This window comes from Equus przewalskii, chromosome 12 (genome assembly GCF_037783145.1).
Source record: "Equus przewalskii isolate Varuska chromosome 12, EquPr2, whole genome shotgun sequence".
NCBI classification, from domain to species: domain Eukaryota; kingdom Metazoa; phylum Chordata; class Mammalia; order Perissodactyla; family Equidae; genus Equus; species Equus przewalskii.
In genome coordinates this window covers 15,578,261-15,595,780 of record NC_091842.1, presented here as the reverse complement: position 1 = coordinate 15,595,780, position 17,520 = coordinate 15,578,261, and the positions used below count along the sequence as shown (strand labels likewise).

Sequence of the window (17,520 nt, the reverse complement as noted above, 5' to 3'; positions counted from 1 at the left end):
CTTTTTCCTTGATCTTTTAATAATGTTGTAGCAAAAAGTATGAATTTTAGTCAATTAAAAGGCTGCGTGAACTCAAAGTATTTCATAGACTAGCTTGACATAAGACTGGCAGGATTGTTATAGCCCTAATTTTTTTACATTATTTTTATTGTGATAAAATATATCTATAACATAAAGTTTGACATTTTAACCATTTTTAAGTGTACAATTCAGTGGTATTAATTATATTCACAATATTGTGCAAAACTATTTCATTACTCCAAAGAGAAACTCTGTCACCATTAAGCAATAACTCCCCACCCCTACCACTGGTCCCTAATAACTCCTGTTCTACTTTCTGTCTCTAGGAATTTGCATATTCTAGATACCTCATGTAAGTGGAAACATACAATACTTGTCTTTTTATGTCTAGCTTCTTTCACCTAGCATAATATTTTCAAGGTTCATCCATGTTGTAACATGTATGAGAACTTCTTCCTTTTTTTTTTTTTTTTTTTTTAAAGATTTTATTTTTTCCTTTTTCTCCCCAAAGCCCCCCGGTACATAGTTGTGTATTCTTCGTTGTGGGTTCTTCTAGTTGTGGCATGTGGGACGCTGCCTCAGCGTGGTCTGATGAGCAGTGCCATGTCCGCGCCCAGGATTCGAACTAACGAAACACTGGGCCGCCTGCAGCGGAGCGCGCGAACTTAACCACCCGGCCACGGGGCCAGCCCCGAACTTCATTCCTTTTTATGGCTGAATAATATTCTATTGTCCATATATGCCACTTTTCGTTTATCCATGCATCTGTTGATGGACACTTGGGTTTTTTCCACCTTTTGGTTATTGTAAATAACGCTACTATGAACCTAAGTGTATAAGTATCTGAGTACCTGTTTTCAATTTGTTTGGGTATATCCCTAAAAGTGGAATTGGTGGGACATATAGTAATACCATATTTAGCTTTTTGAGGAACTGCCAAGATATTTTCCACAGTGGCTGTACCATTTTACATTCTTACCGACATACATAGGAGGGTTCCAATTTCTCCATATCCTTGTTAACACTTGCTATTTTCCTTTTGTTCTTATTATAACTATCCTAGTAGATGTAAAGTGATATCTCCTATGGCTTTGATTTGCATTTCCCTAATGACTAATGATGATGAGCATCCTTCATGTGCTTACTGACCATTTGTATATCTTCTTTGCACAAGTCCTTTGCCCATTTTTGAATTGGGTTGTTTGTCTTTGTTGTTGAGTTCTAGGAGTTTTTTAAATATTCTGGATATTAAACACTTGTCAGTTACATGATTTGCAAATATTTTCTCCTAATCTGCAGGTTTTATTTTCACTTTCTAGATAATGCCCTTTGATGCACAAGTTTTTAATTTTGATGAAGTCCAATTTACCTATTTTCTTTTTTGCTGCTCATGATTTTGGCGTCCTGTCTAGGAATCCACTGCCAAATTCAACGTCATGAAGATTTACCCATATGTTTTCTTCTAAGAGTTCTACAGTTTAGCTCTTATATTTAGGTCACTGATTCATTTTAAGTTAATTTTTGTATTTGTTGTGATATAGGGGTCCAACTCCATTTTTTTCATGGGGAAATCCAGTTGTCCAGCACCATCTATCTGATGAAAATTCTTTACCACTTGAATGGACTTGGCACTCATCTTAAAAATCAGTTGGCCATAGATGCATGAGTTTATTTCTGGACTTTCAATTCTATTCCATTGGTCTGTATGTCTGTCCTGATGCCAGTACCATATTGGTGTTTCTTGTTTTTGTTTTTGTTTTTCTGGGAAAGATTCACTTTGAGCTAATATCTGTTGCCAATCTTCCTCTTTTCTTTTTGTTCTCCCCAAAGCCAAGTACACAGTTGCACATTTTAGTTGTAAGTCCTTCTAGTTCTTCTATGTGAGCCACTGCCACAGCATGGCAACCAACAGACAAGTGGTGTGGTTCTGTGTCTGGGAACCGGACCTGGGCCACTGAAGCAGAGTGCACCAACCTTTAACCACTAGCCACAGGGATGGCTCCATACCATACTGTTTTGATCACTGTAGCTTTTGTAGTAAGTTTTGAAATTGGGAATTGTGAGGCTCCCAACCTTGTTCTTCTTTTTCAATATTGTGTTTTCTACTAGAGGCCTCATGCCATTCCATATGAACTTGAGTATCTCCTTTTCTATTTCTGCAAAAAAGATTGTTGGAATTTTCATAGGAATTGCACTGAATCTGTAAATTGCTTTGGGTAATACTGACATCTTAATAACATTGAATCTTCCCATCCATGAACACAGGATATCTTTTGCCAGTTTCCTTTGATCTAATGAAAAGTGATCTTGTGAAAAGGGCAACCAGTCAAAAGATCTCAATGACTGTACAATACTGTGCTTTTGTCCCTTGGCCTAATGTGCCTTTCATATTGCCACTCTCTAATAAAATTATGATTAACTAACTTTCATTTCCAGGGCCAATAAGATTTCATACTAAAAGAAAAACAATATCTCAGAAGAACAGCTATTTAAGTATTAAGTATTGTTGCTAACAACTTAAGTAAAAAATATTGTTATAAGTTTATTATTATAATATATAGCTCCATCACAAAATTAATGAAACATATAAACACACAAAGAAATGTTCTTATACACAGACATACTCAGTCTCACAGCAAAAGACTGAGTTAGTAGTCTTCATATAATTGATATTATACTGAAGAAGGGGAGGCGATTATCTATAACTAAGAGATTAACAGTACCATAGAAATAATTATGCTTTGTTTGTCCCACTTAATTCTTGTAAGAACTCACCCATACATCAAATCTGACCCTAAATCATACAAATTTTCTTGAGAGATATACAAAGATGGCTGTGTTTTGGGGCTGTACATGTTGGCTGATGGAAAAATGAATGGGAGATGATAGGGAATGACTCAATGTGCTGCAGTAGTCTCTAACCTTTTATGCTTATGAACACTTCTTAGTAAAAAAGTTTTGAGCAGGGGCTGGCCCCGGGGCCAAGTGGTTAAGTTCGTGCGCTCCGCTTCGGCGGCCCAGGGTTTCGCTGATTCGGATCCCGGGCGCAGACATGGCACCGCTCATCAGGCCATGCTGAGGCGGCGTCCCACATAGCACAACCAGAGGCACTCACACTAGAATATACAACCACGTACTATGGTGCTTTGGGGAGAAGAAGAAGGAAAAAAAAAAGTTTTGAGCACACTCCTAAGATACGTATGTTTATAAATTATACACATGAACTACTCACTGCTTATTAAATTGAACATTAGTAAAGTATAACTTCTCTTTTTTTAGACAAAAAACAATTAACTACTAATATTTTCTTCCAGTAACACACTGGATCATCCTGTACACCATAATGAAGACAACTGCTTTAGAGTATAAAAAAAGAAGACGACAAGAGGTGACGGTTTTTGCAACTTACTATACATCCTAACTCTGCTTCTTCTTCTTGAAACTCAGAGACTGAATTTCTGTCTCTTTCTTCAGAGTACTGGCTCACTTAATCTGCTAATGTTCCTTTGTTGGTATCAATAGTAAAAATTTCTCCCTACTTGATCTATTATACAAGAAAGTTTCCAAGTGTTGTTCTCACAGGCAAAGATGGGTCAAGAATCCTGTTACATGACACATTAGGGAAGAAGTCAGGAGCATCCAAGGAGGGCCAGGTGGTTCTCAGAAGTGGCAAAGGGAGAACTGGCCTGTTGGTGGATAGGAAGCCGAAGAGAAGCAAAAGCCAGGTCTGGAGGGCTGACAGACCCCACAAGAGGTATGGTGTGTTCTCACAATGGCTTCTCCCCCAGAAATCAGTCAGGAAATTAAATCCTTCTCTTGCCAAGTAAGTGGCTGGTTAGTCATCTCTTCCAACAGGAATAAAACGGCACAAAGAGATTGTTATCAACCTCATAGGTGAAGAAATCACAAAAAGCCCATGGTTAAATGACGTGGTCTCCCAGCTGTAGCACTGCCTGACTATTTCTTTCATTGGTAACACTAACATTAATAGTATTATCACTTCCCTTTGTAATCTGTTGTTCCTAAGGTGACAAATATTCCCATCTACCTTATTATTTGTTAAAACACATTTTAGATCAAACTAGAAAATAGAACAACATGCCTGGATATACAAAGTGATGTGAAAGGATGGGAGTGTTGGGGAATTGAGACTTGCCCAAAGGATATGTGGTCTTGTGGTTTTGTTAGATTTTTCCTTTTTTTTAAACTTACATCGCTGAGCCTTTCCCGAGAGCTGCTCCTGTGGAAGCCCTTGGATTCTCCACTGGCGCTTTCACTGTCACTGTCCCTGCAGCTGTTCTGCCCTGGCTTGAGCTAAAGGCAAAAGAAAAGAGAAAAAAGAAAAGAGTCAGTGGTCTCCTCACACAAGTGTTTCTTCACTCCTGTTCTTTATTCTTTGTCAAAAGTGAACTATTTAAGGTCCTGATCTTTAACATTCTTCTCAGTTTCTGAATAGTGCCAGGCAAGCTGTGATAGAAAGAAACATGACAATGTCAATATAGATAAAAGACTTAGCAAGGCTTAAATAAACACTTGAAAAGTCTAACAAAGGTCCATGGATCTTGGAAAGTAATCTTCCCTCAGATTACTCCTCTGTTCCATTGTGATTTTTTGTGACTAATAAAAAGACCAAAAACACTGAATAAGCTAAAGACAGATTACACCAACTAGGATTTCCCACCTTATTTCTTCTGTCCTCTTCTGAAAAAAAGAAACAAAAAAAACAGAACAAGAAATAAAGTTTTCCCCTCCTAGGAGAAAAATGAGGAGACGCTACATTTTATGCTTTAACCTCTGGGAAGACACTTAATGATCCTGTTTTCTGAGACAACATTCTGGAGATCTCTGCCAGATATTTAAAGTACCAAACCAAGACCTACAGCTTAAGTAAATTAAGCCAGCACTCATTCCACAAATATGTATTAAGTGCCACATTTGGGCCTGGTAGTAACAGTTAAACCCCCCAAAAATAAATAAATAAAAAAGAAAGTCTCTGATCCTACGAAGCTTACATTTTAGCAGTTTTCATACAACTACCCAACTCTGATTTTCACATTCAGGAAGTTCTACACATTTACCTAGCTCTGATTTTCCATTAAAAATGAACAAACACAGAGACACCCCTGATGGTCTAGTGGTCAAAGTTCAGCGTTCTCAGCATTTCGGTGGCCCAGGTTCACTTCCCAGTCATGGAACCACACCACCCATCTGTCAGTTGCCATGCTGTGGTGGCGGCTCACAGAAGAACTAGAAGGACCTACAACTAGGATATACAACCATGCACTGGGGAGTTTTGGGGTAGGGGGGACGGGGAGAACAAACACACAATTGAAACCATCAGTCCATATGAGGATATGAGTCACACACATATGGACACAGACTTCTCTAATGGAACCCAGAAAAATGATGCTAATTTTACTTTGTCTCCTCCAAAGCCCTTAAGTATTTAGTTTTCTCCTAAATTACTGCTAACCTGCTAATTCTAAATTAATTCAGATACAAGCTGTATGAGCCTTTTCTTATTACTATGGAATAAAAGTTCAGAATATTGTCATTCTCTTCAAGTTTTAACTTTTATACTTATAATAAAGGAGGATTTAATCTAAAGTGAACATCACTTTCTCTCAATTTCCTGAACATGTCATGTCCACTCCTGCTCTGTGCTTTTTCACACTAGATTTCCTCTGTCTCAAATGCTCAGCCTTACCTTCTCTGTGCTTCTCAGGACAAGACTTTTTTAAACTCAGATATTATCTCTTCCACTATGGTCTTTGAAGAGCTCTTTATTTCTATATTTATTTTTTAACATATGCTTTCAAAGTTTAACTAGCATATCATTCCTCATTAAATGCCCTTGATAATTATGATATATTTTCAAGTTTAAAATATCCTACTGTTAAATACATTTGTACTGATGATGAAACCTGTATGTGGAGTGGGCCCTCTAATTCATAAGCAATGTCAGAACTCTTATCCCACTGGATCTCTGAGTTAGGTAAAGGTAGACGAAGCTACCTCCAATGGATGGATGAAGAGAGAGAGCAAATTATGTGCTCAGAATCAGGCAGGAGGTCTCGGACTAAACCCTTGTCTCTACTGCCCACTGCTCTCTTCATTTTAATTCTTAGTGCCCACTGATGTGTTTACATTTAACCTAGAATTAACGATTCTGCAGCATATCAGTATTCTCCATAGAATATATTTTTAATACATTTGTGGTACCTGACTGTATTCACAAGGAAAGAAATCTTATTAGGTAATATTTGATCAAGAGATGTATATAAAAGCTCAGTCCTCCAACTTAGGGTGAGAAACATCCAGCAGAGAATTAAGGGTATAAAGGCGTGAAGACTTTTCTTAATATCCAACTGGCTTAATAAAATCTAGACTTTGCATTTGGGTCTCTTCCATGTTTCTTCATGGAAGGAAAATGATGACTTCAACAAGCCCCAACAAGAGATGCCAGTGGCCCTGGCATAAATTATCTGACTAAATGTTGATCTAGGCTAAGGGCAAAACCTAAGAAAAACCAAGAGGAAGCAGCTTGCTGGCCTTCCCTGTGCCCTGCCAGCAAAAGCACTTCAGTGAATTCTCTTCAGAGAACCTTACATAAAATCTACCCCCACACTATCCCTTTCTCCTCCAAAGCCAGGATCAAGTTTAAAGGAAACTTAGGATTTTAAGCTGTCAGAAAGCTCAATATTTCAAAGAAATGGACTGACTACAGTAAGTACTAAAGCTAAACCACAAGATTTCAGGCAAAGAAGTATTCATTCCTAATCCCATGAATACATTTAAAACTGGCATTTTCCGCCATGTCCAATGGATCATTTGGGGTAGCATAACTAACTCAGAGGTTATAATCCTTCACCTGAAATTCCCAGCTATTACCTACAACCAAGAGACATTACAAAGGCCAGGTGCTGGCTCAAACATTTAAAGACCCAAGAAAAATCGATCTGCTTGCATTGATTTCTCCTAGCATCCACGGTAGCTCTCCTATAAGAAAGCTTTGCTATAACTGATGCAATCAGATTTCTTACTATCAGGCTTGAGATAATTCAGGACCTCATTTATTTAAAAATTACTGTAATGGACTCTCCAGTTCCAGAAGTTTCTTCCCATTAGAATATTATATAGTTTAGGCAGCAGAATTAGAACAAAACAGACAAAATTAAAGGAAGCTAGTATGTGTCAAGAGTGGCAGCACATCTATCAATAAGATTCACATTGGGCTGGCCCAGTAGTGCAGTGGTTAAGTTTACACGTTCCGCTTGGGCGACCCAGGGTTCACCCGTTCGGATACCAGGTACAAATCTATGCATTGCTTGTCAAGCCATGCTGTGGAAGCCGTCCCACATATAAAGTAGAGGAAGACGGGCAGGGAGGTTAGCTCAGGGCCAGTCTTCCTCAGCAAAAAGCAGATGATTGGCGGCAGATGTTAGCTCAGGGCTAATCTTCCTCAAAAAGAAATAAATAAGATTAACAACTTTTATAAAAAGTAAGAAGCCAGTTGTTTTTCATTAAATCTCATTGTCAATAATATATTCTCCAAACTCTGAAACTGTGATCTCATCATAGAGTTAACTGTTACTAACCACTAATTAGGAAAACAGAGATCCACAGTTTTCTCACATTGCTAATGAAAATATAACAAAGTCCCATTAACCTGGATTGAGTCAAGGTAAAGCAATTCTGTGCACATCTGCCAAGATTTGTGAGCCAGACTGTGCCATTCTTTTCAGCTTGATTATGGAGAATTCTGACAAGATGCTAGACGCTCAGCAGGTGTCATTAACCCTTCAAACAAAATTCATAGAAAGATAAAGTGTGTAGAGAAGATATCTATGCCTGGAACTCAAGAGGAAGGATGTGAATTATGCACTGCAATATAGTAGAGCATCCAAAAGTAATCTCCTACCACAGTTTTGGTTGTAAAAGCAGCATAAATTCTATCTCAGATTGCTGAGTTTTCCTATAGGAATCTAAATGAATTCTACACAATGCTTGAAAAATGTGTCAGTAAGTACAGAATCTTCTTTTATTCAACAAAATTTTGTAATACACCTTCACTTGCATCAAAGTAGCAAGTATTTAATCTTGTAAAAATGTTGTTTTGTTTTTTCAAAATGTCCCCAAATGGGGAAAGTTTCATAGGTTGGGTGACATTTCTACTAATTTATCCCTTTAGGCTTTAAAAGGTAGTTCAGATGAGAGGCACAGAACCAAACTAAAAAACTTTATGAAAAAGCTGACACATCAAAATGAGCTAACAGGAAATAACTACTATACAGAAAATAACAAAGCTGAATAGAAAAAACATTTTCTTCAGAAATGAATAATATATTGTATTTTTAAATGTACAAAACAAGTTGTGCCAAAAAGTTAAAAATTAAATTCTGGAAACTAGGGCAGGGCAAAGAATTTATGCGAAATTTCTTGGGGATCATAGAATCAGAAGTTATCTTGTTATTGTCTTCAACAGAGAAAGAATTTTAAGTAAGGATTTGAAAATCTTAAAAGTTAACCATTAGCAAATTTAGATATTAAAAATGTTTGTCTTCCAAATCATTATGAAAGATAAAAGGATCAATACCATAATTAATAAAGAAATGGAGAGAAAATAAGGGAAACAGCAAGAAAGCAAAAGCATATAACTAAGCATATTGGTTATAATAACAATAATATACGTGGATTAAGCTCTCACTTAAAAAAAAGCAAGGACAGCTAGTTTGTATTAGGTAAAATAGATAAATAAATACCCTATTATTTGTTAGTTATAAAGGACTCCTAAATGTAAAAAAAGAGAAAAAAAGATTTAACAGAAATAAATGACTAGATGAAGTCATATGTCAAAGATAATCATTTTAGAGTGATGAAAGGTATACTCTTTATCTTTTATACTCCTGTACTTTATACTAAGAGATTAAGTTATAAACTTTGATATGCCATTATATATAGTAAAAACATTTTAAATAATAAAGGAAATAAACAGAAGGTGGAGACTTTAGCATCCTACTAATCAGGGAGAAAGAAAACAGAACAATAGAAAAGGACAGAGAAGTTAAAAAAACTCAGTTTGACTCAGGCAATAGATAGTAAATATGGTAACTTACAGAGACCATACCATCCAGAGCATCCACGGGACATTACCACCAATTGAAGATGTATTAGGTCACAAAAAATATCAGAATAAATTGCGAAATGTAAAAGTTACATGAGCAGCCTTTGCTATGATAAAAATTAATGACAACACTCTGAACTAAATATTCATATCATCTAGATATTTTTAAAAATCTTTTTCAAAAAGTTCTTTTTAAAAATTCTCTCCACAATTAAAATTGAGTCAAAGACAAAATCACAAAAACACCACTTAAAAGTTAAGAAAATGAAAACTATAAACATGTAAATTAACTCTACAGAATCTGTAATATCTGTGCTAGAGGTTAACTCATTTATTTTCTATTAAATGGGAAATAACAGAAATAAATAGCCTAATTATAGAAATCAAAATGAACATAAAGAAATAAGACAAAAAAGCAACTATAGGGAAAATTAAAGGAAGGAGATTTTTTAAATAACTACATAATGAATTGGAAATCAAAATATTAAACAATTAGGGGCCAGCCCCATGGCCGAGCTGTTAAGTTCGAGCACTCCACTTCGGTGGCCCAGGGTTTCACCGGTTCGGATCCTGGGCGTGGACATGGCACTGCTCATCAAGCCATGCTGAAGCGGCATCCCACATGCCACAACTAGATGGACCCACAACTAAACATATACAACTATGTGCCAGGGGCCTTTGGGGAGAAAGAGGAAAAATAAAATCTTAAAACAAAAAATTATACAATTAATAAATTAGATTAAAATTGGGAACAAAACCCACAAAGATAAAGGAGACATACATCTTAAAAATCTAAGAATAAAAAGAAAAACCAAAAATAGAAATAATATATTATATAATGATAATGTGATAATATAATAATATATAATGTGAAATATGTGATTATCATTACAAAAATGTGATAAGCACATTTCTAAATTATAGCAGTAAACATTATTCTATGGTAGTACTGTCAAAATCATAATCAAATACTTTAAAGTTTTAAAGCAAATTTAACAAAATTTGATCCAGAGTGTGAAAAAAACATCCAAAGCTAATCTGTGCCCAAATCTGACAATAACAAAACAAAGAGGGCACTATGGAATGATCTTAATTAAAAGAGCTGCAAAAATCTGATGAAATACAGCAAATTAAACTTAATAATAGGTTAAAGGATAGTCTACCAAGTTCTAGCAGAATTTTTCACAAGAATATAAGAGTCCATCCTTTCACAGCTGGGTACAAGGAAAATATTTGAGGCTATGGCAAAGTTCTAAAATTGGAGTATAGTGATTGTTGCACAACTCTATAAATTTAATAAAACTAAATTTTTTACTTACGAGTGAATTTTATGGTATATAACTTATATTTCAATAAAGCAGTTTATTTTAAAAAGTAAGAGATTCCATCAGTTTAATCTCTTACTCGAGAAAGAGTCAGGTCCCTGTTAAGGACTTTATCTGATTAAATCATAGGTTAGGCCCATAGAAGGTAACTCCCTTTCTTAAAGCCAACTCTGCTATATAAAAAAGTCTAATCACGGGAGTGAACAGGGGACACATATCTTGAGAGCCATCTTAGAATTCTACCAATGACAGTGGGTTTACAAAGACAAGAAAACGAGAAATTGCCTCTAAATCTGTGTATCATAAAATCACTCCAACAGAACTAGGCAAATTTTAGTAATGCAAAATAAGATAGAGGTCTTGGATATGCCTGGACTTTAGAGTGTCACTTACCTATGGCAGTGATGTTCCCAAACAAATATTTAAGAATATTTAACAAATAATAACTAGAAGATTGTGTTATTAGCTTGAAAAATGGAAACTATTGGAGACGCACTTGCCCAACGCATACATTATTCCACATTTAAAGGGGTTCAGCAGACTTCATAGCAGTAGAAAAAACTCAAAGACAAAATAAAGAGAGGAAACTAAGCCAAGATCAATCTGACTGCACAGTCTCAAAGATAAACAAGAAGCAATGAAGACAATCAAGAGCAATATGACCAACTTTGACACCCTTCCAACAGACACACTCAACCCAGACAAGAGAACTTAATAGTGCTCTAGAGCTTATCAAGAGAATCATAACTTTACTCTACGATTTGCCCAAGAGGCTATTAACGATACTATTTCTTTACAACTTAACGTGAAGGGAAGAGAACGGAAGTGTAAAAAGCAGTGCTTGATATATAACTAATATCTCTATCTACAACTTGGGTACTATTTCTAGGTTGAATTATGTTAACAAAAGGCATGATAACATACCTTACTCTTCATTTTCTACCAAAAAGGAAGTCTAAACTATAGAAGAAAAAAGAATGTACAAAAATGAGATTAAAAGAGAAAAGCCTGAACAAACTGAAGGTGTTTGGCATTCCTTGGGTATGACTGTGAACTAAAGGATAAATCTGTTTTCAAAAAGGATCAGAGTAGGCCAGCCCTGTAGCCGAGTGGTTAAGTTCACACGCTCCACTTCGGTGGCCCAGGGTTTTGGGATCCTGGGCACAGACATGGTATCACTCATCAGGCCACGCTGTGGTGGCGTCCCACATGCCACAACCAGAAGGATCCACAACTAAAATATACAACTATGTACTGGGGGTATTTGGGGAGAAAAAGCAGAAAAAAGATTGGCAATAGTTGTTAGCTCAGGTGCCAATCTTAAATATATATACTGCATATATATATATATATACATGCATATATATATATATATACATGCATATATATATATATATATATATATATATATATGAAGGATCAGAAATTCACACACAATACATGAATGCAATGGAAAAGTAATTGATAAAGGAACGTTTGACTACTTTGGTATAATTTCTAGCCTTCTGAAAATGAGATTTTGATTATTAAAAAAATTCTGAGACAATATTATTTGGTTGGTGAGAGTGAATATGTAAAAATAACAAATTCACAAACATTCACATTTTCAAACAACTTTTTAAATGGCTTAGCGTTCTTTAAAATAACCATCACCCTCAAATATAAAACACTTTACCCCTTTTGTTTTTCCCATTCCACTATGCAAAAATAGCCAACCAAAGTCTAAGAAAGGAAACGTGTAAGATGAGTCTGGTACATCTTGTCATCCCAGAAAGACCAAGTCAAAGAGACTTGGGGAGTCAAATTTAAGGGGTAAAAACTAAACAAAGATGGGACAAGTTGAGTATCAATAGCATTAATAACATGATGAGTTGAAACACATCAGACATGTTTAAATACACACGTATACAATTATATTAAAAGAAAACCAACAAACAAAAAAATACCTTATTGGTTACCCTTGTAGGACCTTCTAAAAACAAAAATTAAGCAAAGAAAGAATCAAGCACCGATAGCTGCTAACATCAGACAAAGAGAAAACCAGATAATACATGCTTCCTGATATAAGAACACATCACCTCCCCCCGCAAAAAATCAAACCTGGATCTGTTTCACCGCAGATGATACTTCAAGTTTGCAAGGACAGGGGCACATGTTAAACCACACGTCAGGGGATACAATCAGCAAAATCCAGAAATCACCACATTCCCACAATGAATAAGGTGCAAGGTAAATATACTAGAAGAGTAGGAATGAGATAACAAGACACATAAGACATCTCAACCAATTGCCAGGTATATATCTCGTTTTAAACCTAATTTGAGCAAAGTAGAAAAAAATTATGAGACAAACTCAGGAATAAGTATATTGACTAGGTATTGCTGATATTAAGAAATTGATGTTTATGTTTTGATATAGTTATAATAAGAAATCAGAGCCTTTTAGAGATACATATTGAAATACCCATGGCTGCAATGATTTGATATCTGAAATTTACTTTTTGAAACAATCCAGGTGATGAGGGCACAGCATCTGTGTGGGAGTGGGTAGAGTGTGGGTAGATATAGATGGAACAGGATTAGCCATGTCTTAACACATACGGATTTATTATACTGTTATTTCTATTTTCATATACATTTTAAACTTGCCATAATAATTTTTGAAAACCTTATTCCCAGAAAAGGCACTGTTCTTATCTAACCTATACACTTACTGGCTATTCATTTTAATTGCAAGATTATGAACATCTAGAATTAGTTTGATATAAAATACTTTGGTTGCAAGATGTCAAAAATTTTATGACATGAATTTTGATAGCAAACCTCTTTCCATTTTGCCACTGTTATGATATCAATTCATTTCAAATCCAATCAAAAATTAAACTCTTACCAAGGCTAAATGTTCTCCTCTGTCCATGGGTATCTTAATGTTAGTTGGCTCAGGCTGCCATTAACAAAATACCATAGACTAGTGGCTTAAACAAGGTATTTTCTCCCAGTTCTGGGGGCTAGAATACAAGATCGAGGTGCCAGCAGGGTCGGTTTCTGGTGAGAATGGTCTTCCTGCTTGTAGACAGCCACTTTCTCTCTGTACCCTCACACAGAGGGGAGAGGGAACTACAGCGCCCTGGTGACTCTTCTTATAAAGGACATTATCCTATCAGGGCCCTACTCTTACAACCTCATTTATCCGTTTTTGTTTTTTCCTCTTCTTCTTTTTGTGCTCCCCAAAGCCCCCTAGTACATAGTTGTATATTCTAGTCGTAGGTACTTCTGGTTGTGCTATGTGGGACGCCACCTCAGCGTGGCTTGATGAGTGGTGCCAGGTTCGTGCACAGGATCCAAACTGGCAAAACCCTAGGACATCAAAGTGGTGTGCAGGAATCTAACCACTCGGCCACGAGGCCAGACATTCATTTTTCCTTAATTACTTCCTTAATCCAAATACATTGACAGGGTTAGGGCTTCAACATATGAATATGAATGGGGGGGGTGGACACAGTTCAGTCTACAGCTCTTAGCAACCTGCATATTACTAAACTTATCACCAATTAGTGACTACATTACTTCTATGAGGACAGAAATAAACTCGTTTAGCAAGCACTATAGTCAACTTTTTTGAAAAGCCATAGACATTTCATTGTTGGCACAGGTCCCACAAATGTATGTTCTATAGAGTATTTGAGGTCTCTATTATAGACTAAATTACGTCCACCCAAAACTCATATGGTGACATCCTAACTTCCATGATTTCAGAATGAGACTGTATTTGGAGATAGGGACTTTAAAAAGGTAATTAAGTTGAAATGAGTCCATTAGGGTGGGCCCTAATCTAATTTGACTAGTGTCCTTATAAGAAGAGGAGACTGAGACATAGGGAGAGACACCAGGGATACACATGCACAGAGAAAAGGCCATGAGAGGGCACAGTGAGAAGGCGGCCATCTACAAGGCAAGGAGAGAGGCCCTAGGAGAAACCAAACCTGCCAACATCTTGATCTTGGACTTCTAGTCTCCAGAACTGTGAGAAATAAATTTCTGTTTTTTAAGCAACCCACTCTGTGTTATTTTGTTATGGCAGCCATAGCAAACTAATATAATCCTTTTCTTTAGAGTACAAATATAAGGGGTATTATTTTTCCCACGTTAGAAGAGAAGACAATGAATCAAGACAAAACGAAGAAACCCTGCTATCTTTCCATTTCTTTCATTCCCTTTACAAAAGAGTCTTGCAAACATTTTATTCAGTATCTCCAATTTTTCTCCTCCCATTCTCTGTTAAACCCAGTCCAATGAAGCTTTTGTCCCCTATACGCCATGAAACTGCTCCTGCCAAGCTCAACAACAGGCTATCAGAAGCATTTGCAGACCTTGGGGCAAGAGACCTAAAAACTTTATGTCTCAATAGTCAAAAGTTGTAAATCAAGGTAATATAGTGTTAAAGAAAATATATCTTATCCTCTGAGCTTGCTTAGATGAACATTCATAATAACACAGAAGGCCAGGTTTTCATTTAGAATTCTGTATTCCTTGAAGTTTCTTGATGGAATGTGGCAGTGTAGAAGAGGTGGCCCCTGGCCTAGTGTCCTTCTCTTCCCAAATGCAGTTCTGTCCCACATCTGAAGAAGCCTCACTTGTACATATGATAACATTTCAGCCCAACTCCAGGCTCCATCCACATCGCCCACTTTACCCAATTCCCACTAGCAGTGCCCTCAACTCAGGCTTGGGCATATGCATAGCTGAGGGACAGTCTGCTCTCAGGAGGACAGACCTGGGAAATAGACCTTGAAAGCCAGATTGAGGATATTTGGGCTAGGAATCCTGGAGTGCCAGACAACCAGTAGCATGGTGTAGATGGGGAGTGGTGGGCTCCAAGTGGTCACAGGTTCTTGGCCTTATGAACTCTTCCACTCTGGGAAAGGACATGGCTTAAGAAGGGCCAGAGCAGGGACCAGGGCATAAGTCCCTCTTGCTTGGCTTTAAAGGCAGCACCAGTCATCAACAACCTATAAATGCTAAACTTAGTGGTTACTCTCAGTCTCCAACTTTCTGACCTATCTAACAGTAGCATCTGACACAACTGGTCACTCCCTCATCCTTGAAGCTCTGTGCTTCACTCCTGCTTTTCCTCCTATCTCTCTGGCCACTCTTCATTTATCAGTCTTTTGATGAGTCCTCCACATCTTCCCAACTCTTAATGTTAGGTTCCCCATGGTGCAGTCCTTGGACCTCTTCTTTTTGTTGTCTATACTCACTACCTTTGATGATCTCATCCAGTTTCATGCTTGTAAATACTACCTACATGCTGATGATGCCTAATTTATATCCTCAGGCCCAATCGCTTCCCAAAATTCCAAGTTTCTAGCTCTAGATGCATCTTCCAATTTCACTTAGACGTATAAGAGGCATCTCAAACTTAAAATGACTAAAGCAATATTCTCAATGTTTCCAGCTGTTATTAATAGTAACTTCACCTTTCCGATCAGTTAGGCCCAAATCTTCTCCCTTCTTTAGATCTTTTACTTAAATGTCATTTTCTCAGTGAGGACTTCCCTCATCATCCTATTTACAACTGCGACCCTGCCTCTATTTAACACATTTTAATGTATTATATATTTTACTCATTTTATTTGTTCGCTGTCTCCTCCAAATTCCTACTCCCCTCAACCACACCACAACTAGATTATAAGCTAAATTAGAACAAGAATTTTTATCTGTTTTGTTCAGTATCTGCAGAATATAGAACAGTGCCTAGAATTTAGTAGACAATAAATAAGTTCAATTAATCAGTATGCATAATCTTTTAAGGTCTGCAACATGTAACTCAGTTTTTAAAATCTCCCACTGAATGGCCCTTGGAGCTATTAACAAAGAGTATGTCTGGGTTATAAAAAGCTAGTCTTTTAGGACTGGTCAATAAGGGGAGCTCAAAAGCTGAGTGGTAATATGAAAAGTGGCATGTGCACTAGTGAACTTGTGGGCTTTGCGATTATACAAAATCAGCCTTTAGATTCCTTATTATTCAAAAAATGCTATTGCTGAGTTTGTTCTTGAAACAGTGATCCTACATAATTTAAGATATTTTAGATAGTCAGGTATAGGATTATAAAATGAAAAGTAGCATATAATTACAGTTAGTTTAATAAATCTTCATCCTGGCATTTGAGAATTTTAAAAGTACTTTTTCAGCAAAAGGTCAAAAACCACTACCAAGAAAAGTTAATAGCTCTCTTAGTATTATACATGTTTTTGACGAGATTGCCACTTTTAAGTAATTTGGATAATCTGAAGCATTTAAAAATCCTAATTATTTTACCTTCTAACAAGTGCTTTAAAAAAATACTTTTCTTTTTCTTTTAAAATTAATCTAGCAAAAACCTTCTTCCAACATATCCCATGCAAAGGCAGAAAGATTTAAACACGTGTATTACCAAACACTGATTTAATAATAATAATAACAACAATAATATTTATAAAAGAAACCCAGGGGCCAGCTCCATAGCTGAGTGGTTAAGCTTGGGCACTCCACTTTGGTGGCCCAGGGTTTCACAGGTTTGGATCCTGGGCACTGACACGGCACCACCTGTGAGGCCACGCTGAGGCAGCATCCTACATGCCACAGCTAGAAGGACCCACAACTAAAATACACAACTATGTACTGGGGGGCTTTGCGGAGAAAAAGCAGGAAAGAAATAAAAAAGAAATCCAATTGGTTATGGAAGTAAATATATTCTCCTGAATAAATTTTTAAGTGAGAAGGTACCTTCTAGGTATACGGCGTAAGTTTATTTTTGTCATACTGCAGAGTAATGGTTTGTATGACCTCCAGTATCAGCACACTCCACTGGAAACAGGAGCACTAGCTGAATTCACTCTGCAGTTATACAAGGTGATTTTAGCACCGTACTAACGAGGTCCCCACACCTACATTGTCCTGTATCATTTATTTGCATCATCTGCCTGGCTTCTGAGGAATCTGAGAGCCTCAGGGTTTACAACAAACTTCACTACCATATAGTAAGTGATTTTCACTTGGCTCCAGAAGATT

The 17,520-nt window shown here is 36.8% G+C and overlaps 1 protein-coding gene across 8 annotated transcripts in view; it reads right to left on the bottom strand.

Annotated features, from left to right (window-relative positions):
- AUTS2 (activator of transcription and developmental regulator AUTS2) overlaps positions 1-17,520 on the bottom strand; it is a 1,153,944-nt gene that overhangs the window by 626,377 nt on the left and 510,047 nt on the right. For all 8 annotated transcript variants that reach the window (XM_070566472.1, XM_070566469.1, XM_070566474.1 and 5 more), the window contains one exon: positions 4,234-4,335. In XM_070566472.1, coding sequence (XP_070422573.1) covers positions 4,234-4,335 — 102 coding nt within the window. The remainder of the gene's footprint in view (positions 1-4,233; positions 4,336-17,520) is intronic.